The sequence below is a fragment of the Aricia agestis genome, chromosome 7 (assembly GCF_905147365.1).
Source record: "Aricia agestis chromosome 7, ilAriAges1.1, whole genome shotgun sequence".
NCBI classification, from domain to species: Eukaryota; Metazoa; Arthropoda; class Insecta; order Lepidoptera; family Lycaenidae; genus Aricia; species Aricia agestis.
Window position 1 is genome coordinate 12,934,214 of NC_056412.1, and position 14,655 is coordinate 12,948,868.

The window sequence follows — 14,655 nt, forward strand, 5'->3', positions numbered from 1 at the left end:
TTTTGATCATTATTCTGTTTGACAAGCGATGTTTGCCAAATAGGCGCCGGCTGCCTATTCGGTAAACATGTAGTAAAACAGCGTGACTTCGGCAAACTTCGGAGTTCGGAAAACGGCACCGGCAGCCATTTCGGCATCCGGCGCCGGCAGCGGAGGCACTCCCTAATACTTTTTATTACAATTATTTTTAACCGACTTCCAAAAAGGAGGAGGTTAGACGTTTAAATTTGACGTATTATGATAAAAATCGTCGCTAGGGTTGTTAACTTGTTACCTACGAATTTAAAACTATGCCATATTCGATGGACGTGTTCCTCTTTGGTCGTATAATTGTTTGTGTTTTGGCACATGCGATTAAAATTGTCAGAATCCAATTTTGAAATCTTTATTTGAAATATTTAAAAATAAATTATATCAGCCAGCGCGAGGCACATTCCGTTCATAATCCTAGTGAAACCCGACGAATTTGACAAATTGACAGATATTATAACCTGTCCGTTTCTTTGCAGTCGAACTATGTCTATTGTGCTGTCGCCTAGCGGGTCGTGGGAATCTACCTTAACATTGGCAACTCACTGAGGCAGCCATAAATAAAGAAGAAGAAGAAGATCTTTGATCTTGCAGATTTTGTCAAAAATCGAGAAACGAAAACCGTACGGTACCTATCTTTTTAAAATAAGTTAATTTTCTCGAATTACGACCGTTATATTAGATAAACAGAGTATAACTATAATAAATAACACTTTCTGTTCTTTAGAATCATTCTAGAAATCTGTCTAATTCCCAAAAGACCTAATAAGTTATCGGTGGCCAAACGCAGGTGATAAAAATTCAAAATGAATGAAGAAGAAATAAACATTATCCTTACAGGGAAAGTATATTCAGAAATTGAGCAAATTCTACAAAACTTCTTGAAAATTGTACGTTCTATTAGATGAATAACTGTTCTATTTCATTGCGTTTTACGTTTATCTTCTATGAACTGTGTCATCTGTTGCAGAATGAGAAAACCTTTAACTTCGGCTACTTAAATGAGAACAGTAGAGGAGTGACGCTTTGGACAGCATTGTTTCAACACATCCAAGATAAAGCTGCTGAGAGTATCCACACTACTTGCTTAGCAACAGTCAGGCTTTTGAGGTAATGTCCAAACATACAATTGCGCCGCCTAGGATGTAGGAACCTGCATGTACTTTACACTCATATGAGTAATATTAATGTTTGTTATTTATAATATAAAGTTATTTAGTTATTGTTTAAAATGTTTGTCTTGCAAATAGGTTATTGATCTCAGGACAAAATTTTATTATCTGTTAGTGTAATTTTTCCTATAAATTATAGCATCAGCATTATAAAAGCTAAAGTTATCAAAAATGAGTAATCCACATTTAATTATTATTAATTCATCAAGCCCCATACAATCACCGGTGAACAAGACACAAAAGGATATCTATTGTGTCTCGTTTTCCCACTATCGACGGGTTAAACCTTGTAACAGATTTCCTGATAATAAAAAAAATATCTAATTATTATATTTCTATTAATTGCAGCCGAGACAAAACAGATCTTGACAACATAATTTGTGAGAAGTGGGTAACTGTACTGATAGACAAAGCGGGATTGTACAATTTCATGGAAATCGGGGATGGCTCCATGGATGTTGATATGCCGCAAAAAGAAATTGTGGTTGAGGCATTGAAGTGTCTATGTAACTTGGCTTTTAACAGCGAAGCAGCGAGGGCACTCTGCGCACAGACGAGCATCGCCAAAGGTCTAGTGGCCCGGCTGAGGTCTTACAAAGAGATACCTTTCAAGGATGACATAATGCTCTACGACATGAAGCTGATATTCATACTGACTGCCCTGAGGAATGACATCAAATTGAAAATCAAAGAAGAATTGCACGGAATGGACTATTTGATCAGTTGTTTGAATGAGTTAGTGTTCGAGGCTACAGCGAGTGATGGTGCTGCAAGCAATGAAGCTATGAACTGCTTTCTACAAGTATGTAAACTGCCTTTATTTGAAAATAGTTATGAAATTTTTAACCTTGATGGGGCTAAAAATAATTATTGTTTTTAATGCCATTTCAACAAATACAATTTTTATAATTTTCAGATTTTAAATTATTTTGTTTTTAATGATTATTATTATTTAAAGCAGAAAAGTAGATTTCCAATGTGCGCTTTTATAATTTTGGATGTGGTGGTAATATCGTGGACCTCTGCGGTAAAATGATAACATAGGGAAGTAAAATGTATGGAAAAATATGAAGACACTTTTAAATTTCCGTCGATGATAACTTTTAATGTGCATGTTAGAGGACATCACGACGTCTACACTCTTCTAAACCGCACAAAACGTCCATGGTGCGTAAATCAAAAGGGCATTTAACATACCCAACGTTTTACTGTGGAAGTCGGTGTCCACGATAATGTGACGTCTGAAATTATAATAGAGCACTATTATAATAATTATAATTATAACTTCTGGGATGCTTTGTTTGGATTTGTGTACATAAAAAGTTTGTATTTTACATTATTATTGAGATAAGAATAAAGTATTCACTTATATCTTGTGAAAAAGTCAGCTATGTTAGTTTCCAAAGTTCACATTTGTGAAACGAATATTAAATCAGATTAAATACTATAATTATGATGGCTTAATAGATAGAAAATTTAACATAGCTGTTAATGTTTTTCACACAAACATAAAATATGGTTTGGTTGTTAAGATATTACATTATTTATACAAAGAGAGAAGGCCGGGCGCCATTTTTTTTTGCAAAAAAGTAGGTAGGTATTTTTTCGCGATTTTTCGTGAATTGAGGAGTTAATAATTCCAAGATTATGTGAACATTTTATACAAAACAATATTCTTATATTTCAGGATTCCCAGCAGGCAATTGCATGTGAAATTTTGAAGACACAGTTTAATTTGATTCACCATTCAAGTCCTGATGATTGTGTGAGTGAGGAGGATGAGGCAATGTTTTTGAAGCTCATGCCTTCACTAACTGCACTACTGTATGCTCAAACTACCAGCCAAGAGAAGCTAATGGAGTTGCACAGCAACATTGCCAATTTACTCACCGGGTAAGAATGTTAACTACAACACTGTTGTATTAAATACATTTGTCCTTGTCTGATGTGTTTCACTGACAAGGACAAAACATTGTTTAAATATAACATCTGTATACAGTCTTTATTGTCTTTTTACTAGAAGGGGCTTAGATATAAATATATCATAAAATCTTAATAATATTGTATTTTTTAAATAATAATGATAGTTACAAGATGTTTATAAAAATCCTATCAGGTATCCCTTAAGGTGAGACCGCGCTACACGACACTACGCGGCAGTGGAGCTACACGACAAATTATCAGTACTATGGAATGTGACGTGTCGCGTCGCTCCGCTACAACGTAGTGCTAGTGTAGTCAGATGGTCGATATTTAAATATACTAATTTTTTTTCAGTGTTCCACCAATGTTTTATCAGTATTTGACGCCTGAACTCCACGACGGGGAAACGGCTTCATACGTGTATGTCGGCAGAAACATGGACGCGTTACAAGCACTGCTGGATCTACTTCAGTATAGGCTGACCATAACTACAGTAAGTTGCCACATTTAAAGATAAGGACTTCAATCTTATATTTTGTTTATTTAATTTACTTATTGCTTATATTTTGTATTTGAACGGAAATTTTATTAAACTTATGGTCATACTCAGAAGAAATTATTGATTATTCAACTTTAAATCATTGAAGATTTTGACATAAACTCGATAAATTTTCTGTGAAACTTCTGTCTAGGGTTGATATTGAACATCGTGCGCCTTCAATCTAATTGTCAAATAAATTGTGCAATAAAATTGAAGCGTGATATTGCACAATACAATTGATCGTCTAGGGGCCGGTTTACGCGTCAGCAATTATATTCCTGACTCCTGACCTGACCTGAGTCACGTATCACGCGCTTAACTGACACCGTAAATATTGATTACTAAAGTCGTATGCTTCCATCCCAAAAAGCCTAATTTGCTATGGTTACTGACTAACTTGGTTTGAAATGTGCCATTTGGACCTGCAAGTAACAAAAAAAAACAAATTGTTTCAGAGCACAAAGAACCAATACGAAAATCTATCCCCTGTACTGACAGTGCTCAACAAGAGTGCAAAAGGCTGCGCCGCCCAGCGCAAGTATTTGCGTCAGACAGTTCTACCGCCCTTGAGAGATGTGTCTCTGCCGCCAGAGAAAGGCGGCACCTTGAGGAACCAGCTGTGCCGCCTGCTCACTACACCTGTGACTTCGGTCAGGGATTTGGTTGCTGAATTCCTGTTTATACTATGCAAAGAGAAAGGTATGTAATGTAGATAAAACATTGACGAAATCACTAGCTAAACGATTGTCCAGATCATAACGAGAACTTTCCCTTCGAGAATCCTCTTATTCCTCACATGAGTTCTAAAAAATCTCTTGGTCTAAGGCTGAATTGATATGCGTCCGCCCGAACGCGCGGTTTGGCGGCTTACAAGCAAATGTATGTAAATGACGCATATCAATCCAGCTTGAGATATGACTATGTAATATGTATACAGATTATTTTATCCAACTCATTTCTAATATTATATTTTCTGATATATTAAATTTATTGTTTACTGAGCTTAAAGGTTGTTTCAAGTGCGGATCTTCTACTATCGCATAATTTTTTTATTTACTAGGAGTGTTTCATACCTTACCCCAGATGGTCGCATTAAGGCTTCTTACAGACGAACGGCCTTTGTCGACGGCACGCGTCGACGGCAGTCGGTGGCACCGGGCACGCGTCGTCGACGGCAGTCGCTGGATTTTTTTCATTGATTTTATTTAACACTTGTCGACGGCAGTTGACGGCTGCCGTCGACGCGTGCCGTCGACTGCCGTCGACAAGTGCCGTTCGTCTATAAGCACTCTAAGCTAAGATATACTTAGATCTATTAATAGGTTATTCATTTTGATGGCCCTGATCTGGATCGCGACCTGGCGGCTGGCAAATAGAAAACGCTGCCCTAGAGGTAATTTTAATATTTACCTTTATTTGGATCTGTCTCTTATGTAGGGAACACTGTATTCACCTATGAGGCTGACATTAACACTGAGTGTTAAAAGCTTGTGTAAAATAAAAGATTAAAAAAAAATTACCTTGCGTAAATTGTGGACATTTTGTTACAGTCGGTCGTATGGTGAAGTACACGGGTTTCGGCAACGCGGCGGGACACCTCGCACAGAAGGGTCTGATGGGGGGCGCGCGCGGCCCCGTCCAATACTCCTCGAGCAGCGAGGACTCTGACACGGAGGAGTACATCCAGGCCCAGCCCACCATAGACCCCGTCATGGGTTGCACCAGACCCCCTCGCAGCAACCCCTTCGAAGGCATGTCTGAGGAGCAGGTAATTTTTTAAAGTCAATTCGTGTCTTCTTTTTTATTCCGCCCTCGGTGAGTTGTCAATGTCAAAGACTTTATTTAAATAGATGCTTACGTAACTTCGTTGCGCCGTATATTTTTTGGGACAGTAACTATTTTGTAGCCTTTTTCGGAACTCAAAGATGTCCATACCCATCAGCGTTGCCAGACGTCCCGATTTTGGCGGGACGTGCCGATTTTTTCATCAAAATTAAATGTCCCGCGCGGGACAGGCTCAGTCCCGCTTTTCGGGGAAAGCCCGAACGTACGTGCAGCGTGCTGACTGCTGAGAAAGGTGCGTAATGAAGATAAGAGTGTGGGAGGTAGAGGGGTGGATTTTCTTTGGCTACTTTTGCTATCTATTATCACTTAAACGTTATTTTAACGCAAATAAAAAGATAAAATTTCAAAAAACTTATACCTTTTTTAAAAAAATTATACCTTTTTTACTTTGTCCCGCTTTTGACTGAAGAATCCCGCTTTTTCACTCAAAAAGTTCCAATGTCCCGACTTGGCACAAAAAAATCTGGCAACGCTGATACCCATCCAAACCGGTTTAGTGGTTTTTACAAACATTAATCAAATTCACAGCGGCCGACTTTATTTATTAGTAGCCTAGCCAGCAATAACTTAATCAGAATCAAATAGTTGATGGACAGAAAAATGGCTTTACAATATAACACTAATAAAACAATATTTGCGTGCACTTTTTCCACTATATTAAGAAATTATTAAAAAATTACACGACCGGTTTCGAAATTAATCATCTTCAGGTGTACTTAGTGTAGGTAGTTTTACAAAATTAAATATAATCAAAACAAATATTGGAGATGTCAGCATCATGAAATTTTATACCATTTGGTAGAATTTCTCTACCGAATACGACTTTTTTCTACTAATGTTAAAATTAATATTTAGTTGGTTTTAGCTCTTTTATATTGATAAATTAATAACGTTATGTCATATATACAGATGCCATTGTTAAATTTCAAAATTTCAATTACAATATGTCACAAAATTACTATCAAATTATTAAAATATGTCAAAAAATTAATATACACACTGTCAAACTAACTTAATAACAACCTATACAATTGTCAATTAGATCACCAATAATTTAATTTATTTGTCCATAATATTAAAAAATTATAAAAATATTTAGGAAACCTACTTACAGTGAAAATGTCCTCCATGCTCACTCCTCTCATCCGCGCCAACACAAACACGCCGCTTTTCTCGCTTTTGTTCACCGTTTGCTAAATGTGCCCCTAGAGAAGAACGATTTCAGGGCAGAACTAGACACGATAAGACATATCGCTGTGAGCAATGGTTACAAAAGTGAACTGATTGATACAATTCTAAAAAAAGCTAGGAGAAGGATGGCTCACAAACTGCTATACGATTGCTCAGTACATAAGGAAAAAATAAATAGCACTTGGGTAAAAATACCTTACATTGGCCCTTTATCATATAGGTTTCAAAGGATTTTGAAAAACAAGGAGACCAAAGTAGCATTCTACACTACGAGTTCCCTAAAAAGACTGTTGTGCAATAATAAGGACAAGTTTAATGTCTCTGATAATAGCGGAATATACAGCCTTTCTTGTGAAACATGTGGAGGTATATATATATAGGTCAGACGGGGCGGAAATTTAAAACACGGATTAAAGAACATATTACAGCTTGGAAAAGAAAAACAGAAAGATCGACGTTTGATAATGAAAAAAAAACAGTAATAATGACCATAATTTTGAACCTGACAAGAACATCAAATACCTACATGTTTTGCCCAAAAGTAAGAAAAGAAAAATGGACGCATTAGAAGCACTTGAAGTCAACAGACACTAAAAATGGGGGAACTTGTTGAACGACCAGACTTGCCTATCTAATTCATTATTATTACAAGACATTTAGAGTACTTATTATTATTTATATATTATTCTTTAATTTACAATTCACCTCTAATTTAATTTATCGACCTGATATTTATAAATTTTACATATTTTATGGACAATTTATTATATTTATTGACATTATTTAATTTAGTCAAATTTATTTGACATTATTATAGATACTAATATTTTTATAATTTTTTAATATTATGGACAAATAAATTATTTATTTATTTATTTATTTTTATTTATTTACTTCTTCAAATCTTACATCTAATTACAATTTTATATTATGATATGCCTAAAAACTCTTGTCGAGTTTGTCTAGACATAACGTTCTCAACTACTTATAACTATAAGTAAACTAATAACAGATGAGTGTAAATTATTGCATAGTTGTAAGTTGTAACCATTCGAGTTAATTTGCATCGAGCGGGCAGATGGGACTTCATAACTGATAAAAACCATTCATGTTCGCTGCGCCGCTTGGTGCGTAAATACCTATGACTATAATGAGTAAACAAGTTACAAATTACAACACTATACAGGATGTTTTGATAATACACCATTTAATGATTAAGTTTAATTACAAATAATATTAAAGTGTTTAATTAAGTACAAATATTATTAAATTGTCCTTCAAGTTTATCAAAAAAATATGGTTTTAATACATGTTTAATATTTCTTTTAGTAATTTTCTTCTTAGTATATTCAGGTAAATTGTTAATTAGGTGTGGTATTATATAAAGAGAGGTTCTTTTGCCATATTCATTATTAAATTTCGGTGTACATAATTTTTTTAATGCTATACTTCGTGTAAATTTATGGTGACTTTTTAATGATTGAATATCATTACGAAAATATTGTTCAGTAAGCAGTGCATACTCAACTTTATTATGTATGGGAAGGACACCACAATATCTAAACAGACCTAGAGGATTGTCCGAGTACTGATTTTTAATTTTAGGGGATACAATTAACTTCAAAATCCTGTATTGAATGTTATAAATGTGATCTAAGTATGATTTATAGGTGCGTCCGTAACTACTTAAACCATAAGCTATTAAACTTTCTACCAGTGTTTTATAAGTAAGTAATAGTATATTTCGCGGTACAGAATGCTGTATTATATAAAATTTTGACAATATAATTCTTAGTTTATCACAAACTTTATTTATGTGGTTTTCCCAATTAAATTTATGGTCAATAACTAGTCCTAAGTAGGTGTGTTCTGTGACTTGATTTATTTTGACACAGTCCCTAGTGCAGTGTGAGTTTGGTGTATGGAGACATTCATGGCAGTGTGCTATAACCTCAATATTTTCTTCATTTTTATGTCTAGATCTTACGTGAATTAGTTTCGTTTTATTAGGATTTAGTACTAGACCTGAATCGTGTGACCATTTACATATCGCGGTGAAATCTGTTTGAATTTTACTTTTCGCTAACGATATGTCTTTGTCCGTCGCAACAAGACATGTATCGTCAGCAAATTGATATAGTTTGCAGTGTTTGACCACATTTTTTAGATCATTAACATAAGCTAGGTAGTGCTTAGGTCCTATTACTGAACCCTGAGCAGTTCCATCCTCAACTGGAATGATGTCACTAAATATATTATCAATCATGACTTGATAGCTTCTATCATCAAGGTAGTCTTTACACCACTCTAAGATTTTACCTCTTAATCCACTACTTTCTAATCTTTTAATCAGCAAATCGTGACGCAAAGTATCGAACGCTTTACTATAATCGATAAAAATTAATATTACATGTTGTCTATCATTTAAATTATAGTTAATTTCATCGGTAAAGTGAGATAGCAACATTGTTGTACTTTTGTTTGGTTGAAATCCGAACTGTTCAGTGCATAAAATGTTATTTTTAGTATAGAAGTTTTGGATTTTTTCGCAAATGAACTTTTCAACTATCTTGTTTAATACGGGTAAGATGGTAATTGGCCTGTATTGAGCATAATCTTGGGTACTTCCACCTTTGTGTATGGGGCGGATAATCCCATTTTTTAATGCGTTCGGATAACGTCCTGTACTAATAATCGTGTTTATAAATCTTTTAATTGTATCCACTATTCGATCAGATAGCGTTATGATATCCATGGCACGTATATTAAATTATTGGTGATCTAATTGACAATTGTATAGGTTGTTATTAAGTTGCCGCTGCAGTTTTCGCCTCAGGCGGGTCCAGCGGCTCAGCGCCAAGCGGAGGAGAAGGCACGGACGGGTTTTAGTGGGTAGAGCTGCGGTCAATTTACCACCTTGCCGACCGCAGAGAGCCCCACATATCCGCGGTAGGATTTCCCCGTCCCCCGCGGAATGCGTAGGAGCATTTCCCGTCCTTAAAAAAAAAAAAAAAAGGTTGTTATTAAGTTAGTTTGACAGTGTGTATATTAATTTTTTGACATATTTTAATAATTTGATAGCAATTTTGTGACATATTGTAATTGAAATTTTGAAATTTAACAATGGCATCTGTATATATGACATAACGTTATTAATTTATCAATATAAAAGAGCTAAAACCAACTAAATATTAATTTTAACATTAGTAGAAAAAAGTCGTATTCGGTAGAGAAATTCTACCAAATGGTATAAAATTTCATGATGCTGACATCTCCAATATTTGTTTTGATTAAATTTAATTTTGTAAAACTACCTACACTAAGTACACCTGAAGATGATTAATTTCGAAACCGGTCGTGTAATTTGTTAATAATTTCTTAATATAGTGGAAAAAGTGCACGCAAATATTGTTTTATTAGTGTTCAACATGCATTTCCACCAAGAACCAACGGTACAATCAATTACATATTTACAATATAAAACTACAACCTTTTAATGCAAATAATAAATGGGTCGGAACGTTAATATTTCAAGTTTACAGACGTTCTGTGTGAAGATACAAGGCGTAAAAACTACCATTCGATGGATTATGTTTAGAAAATTTAGTTCAGCGTCTACTCTTTCTTGACAGACTACTACTACTAATAGTAGTTTTATATTAATAAGGTTTTGTATACTATCAGAGAAGTTGATCCCTAGGCAGATGGGGGACCTACGTAGTTTGGTCGCGTTACGTTAAACCCAGCAAGACAGATCACAATTAGAAACAATATTTTGCTTTAAATTTGCTTGTTCTGATTTTTTCTGTTTCATTATTATATCTTGTATTTGCATGGTCGCATGAAGTCATCACTCATCACCCGTGCCCAGTGCATGGCAATTAGTTTACGTTTAATTAACTGTTCACATCTTTCGCCTTACTCTGACGCTGGCAACTCCTAAATGGGGAGGCTTACGCCAAAAGAAGAAGAAGAAGAACATCGAATTGACATGATCCGACCAAATGACGTTGGTCAACTGCTAATGAATTAATTTCCTCGATAGTACTTTTTATGCGATTTCAAAATAATAATTATGTCCCCGGACGTCTACTCTTTTTTGACAAGCTGTACTAAATATATTTCGGGTTGTCGTCAACAGAAGGAGTACGAGGCGATGAAGCTGGTGAATCTGTTCGACAAGATGTGCGGTGGCGCCGTCCAGCCCGCCACCATCGGCCCCGACGGCCGCCCCCAGCCCATACACCACGTGCTGCAGCTCAGAGAGGACATGCGCTAAACCAAGACTACCCATCCACCATATGAATGCCAGGATTGTTTAAAGTATTTTAACTTATTAAAAATGACATTACCTACGATGCGATGCAATGCGAATCCGTCGTTTTGTGTGGGACTCCTAATGATCTATACACCATATGCTGCAGCTCAGAGAGGACCTGTGCGCCTAGCATGCGTATAACGAGAAAACTTTGTCTACATTTTTTCTAGATATTTGATGGTTTGTCTCTTTATCCTTGTTGACCCTAAAATGACATACATTTTTTCTCGTGTAGATCTGTCGTCAAAATCTATCGATATAATGTCAAAAAATGATTTGACATTATGTCGATAGACCGCGAGGCCGTGGGCGGTCGCCCACACCGCCCACGCCTTACGCCGTCTCTGGAACCAATCAACAACGCTAGTGAAAAGATAAACTCTTAAAAACCTCAGAAATCATAAAAGGACGCTAATAAGTAATAAGCAATAGTGTGGTACCCCAGAGAAAAATCTGGTATTGTAATATGCATGCAGCATCCAGTCTTGTCCTATAATCTATATTATGATATGAAGAACAAGACTGCAGATATTTATATTATATCAATACCTGATTTTTTGTGGGTACACTATTGCTTATCAGCGTCCTTTTATGACCATTGATTGATTATTAAAAAACGCTATAAGTGTAGTAGCTAAAAATAAACTCTTCAAAAAACTGCATTTTTTTTTTCAAATCAACATAATTTTATTTGCTTAGGAATATGGTACAATAAGGTGTTAGCTTTTTCATTTTCCATATATAGCTTTTTCATTTTCCGCGTTGTTGATTGGTTAATTTTTTTGATGCAAGCCAATCAGAAGCGATGGTGAATAGACGACAAGAAAACTAAAAAAACTTCAGAAACCGGATAGGAAAATTATCTTGCGGTTAAAACTAACCAGGAGACTAAAACAATCGAACGAGAATGCCGCGTCCTGCTCTATCAACGTCGTTTCACGTTTGTTAGAGCAGGACGCAGCATTCTCGTTTGAGTCTCAAAACGGTTTGGTGGTACGGGTCCTGACTCTACAACTGACCGATAGGCCTACTACGAAACCGTTTTGAGACTCTAACAATTGAATGAGAATGCCGCGTCATGCTCTGACAGCGTCATTTCTGGTTTGTTACAGTAGGACGCGGCATTCCGATGCGTTCGATTGAGTCTCAAAACGGTTTCGTGGTACGACCCCAGATTCGTCATTGAACTACCGATATATCGATCGAGTATTAGGACGGCATATAATCCCAGGGGGCGCCATGAAAGAAGTTTCAGAAACACTGTCTATGTGACCACTTACATCCAGGTATTAATGTTTCGATTTACGTTGATCTTAGTCGAGTAGTATTAACAAAATATAGTATTGTAATTTGAGACCATTTGTGTAGGCAAATATCAAATCCTAGTATGTCCAGGGTCCACCATAAGCGAAACTTGGCAAATGAGAGAAATATGTTTTTGGCTATTGATAAAGGTATTTCTTGGAATTTTCAGCAAATGGAGATTTATATAGGAGGTAGTATGTAAAGGAAAATATAAAAATACAGTTTTGATAAGAGATTACGCTTTAAAACCTTGTTAAATTTTGGTCATATCGGTGTTAGATGTATACTGTCGAAATTTATCGGAGTTTGAAAAATATCGCTGTGGACTTACCGGATTTCGAAAAATAGGTACTGGACTTATCTAGTTTTGATAAATCTTATTTTGGCAATCCCATACTGAGGGTTGCTTCATCGTAATATTTTACTAAGCCATAAAATAAAACACATCTTATTACAATATAGTTTAACTTTATTCTCGGCATTTTTCTTTTTAACTTTTGACACAGACATCTTCTTTGCTCTTTCAGGATTCACCACACTAATTTGTATACTGCGTTCTTCCATTTTTCTCACAAAATTCAATAAAATCGACGACAACGAGATGTATTTCTCTCGAAAATTCTTCAAACTGGCTGCCATCTTGGACGCCATTCTTAGTTGTAATTGGTCGAAGTGGACGTGCTTGAGTTTGATTTCGATTTGTCAATGGACGTACCGGGTTTTGAAATAAATCGTCGATTTTAAACGTTGTTTTTATACAGTTTTTGGAAAAAAGAAACATAAAGAGAACTAAATTTCAAATTTAGCGCCATTTATAGTTCAGTTTCGAGTATGGGTGTGACTTGCCGGGTTTTGATATTCACCTACACATTTATTCTATTTGTAATACTTATTTAATATTATGTGTTTTTATTAAAAAGTTTATTATAAAATAGTTACTTTCAGCAATTTTTAATTCCTATTTAAACACCACACGGAATGTTGAAAAAATAAGTACTTATGTATTGTATATTTAAACATTATCGAATCTTAAAAATCATCGAAGTAAGTATTCGATTTAAGTATATAGAAATAGTATGTATTACTAGTCAGAAAAAAAATGTGACATGTATTTTCATATCTGTTGCCGCTAACAAATTTTAAAAGTTTCTAGTACTTCTGTAGTATAAAATATAGATGTAGATTTTGTTCTTTAAAAATTATTATATAACTAGATAAAAAGTCTAAAATAGTTTAATTGTTGTACCTTACAATTTTGCCAATTTCTTACTGTAAAATGTCTAATGGTGTTAAAGTATATGACAAGAAATCTTAAAATTAATATTAAGTAGCATAAGATTAGAAAATAAGTTAATTTATGACTATTTAAGTAGCATAATTTATAAATTATACCAATATAGGAACAGTTTGCAACGTTTGAAATATGAAGCAAAGATTTATTTATCTTTAAGAGCGATATGACAATTAAATATTCTAAAACTGCACGAAAATATCATTAGAGTTAACAAAATATTATTGTGATTATTCTAAATATTTAAGCAATTTTAATATTATATTCCTAACTCGAGACTACAGTATTTTATTTAAACTTTTTTCCTCGACATAATTATCCTACCGACCTCTATTAGAGCTTAAACGATCTGTTACTAGGCCCCCTAATCTAATTTTTTTAAAAATCGGCCAAGTGCGAGTCAAACTCGCGCACGAAGGGTTCCGTACCAATATAGAGCAAAATTAGGCCAAACATTGTGTTTTTTTGTATGGGAATTATTTATTTTATTTAAATATTATTATTAATTAGTAAAGTACACATATATTTAAAGCCTTTGTGAAAATTCAAGTGCCTACCTTTCATCATTATTGATTACGAGCAAAAAAGGCCAAAAAAATCACGTTTGTTGTATGGGAGCCCCCCTTAAATATTAATATTATTTTGTTTTTAGTAGCGACAACAGATATACACAATCTGTGAAAATTTTAGAACTCTAGCTATAGCGGTTCTTGAGATACAGCCTGGAGACAGACAGACAGACGGACAGACAGACATCGAAGTCTCATGAATAGGGTCCCGTTTTCACCCTTTGGGTACGGAACCCTAAAAAACTACTCTTCACACCTAATTACTTTATTTCCAAAGTAAAAAAAAAACTACAATGTGCTTTAACTTTCAAAAGGACTTGGCTTCTTACACGTTATACTTTAGAGATTGCACTGTTCTTGACGACTTCCAGAATCTAACCCAATGAAATAAAATAATAAAATAACCGCGCGTTTTTTATTATTAATAATAATAATAAATAATAAAAAACGCGACGTTACCGGAAAAAATA

At 34.9% G+C, this 14,655-nt stretch overlaps 1 protein-coding gene across 1 annotated transcript; it reads left to right on the top strand.

Moving 5' to 3' along the window:
* The first annotated feature begins 624 nt into the window (after positions 1–624).
* On the top strand, positions 625–11,961 carry LOC121728694 (synembryn-A). Its single transcript, XM_042116924.1, has 8 exons — positions 625–920; positions 1,001–1,140; positions 1,551–2,004; positions 2,890–3,095; positions 3,480–3,618; positions 4,122–4,365; positions 5,217–5,434; positions 10,844–11,961. Exons 1-8 carry the CDS (start codon positions 837–839, stop codon positions 10,979–10,981), a joined length of 1,623 nt encoding a protein of 540 aa, XP_041972858.1. The 5' UTR covers positions 625–836; the 3' UTR covers positions 10,982–11,961.
* The last annotated feature ends 2,694 nt before the right edge of the window (positions 11,962–14,655 follow it).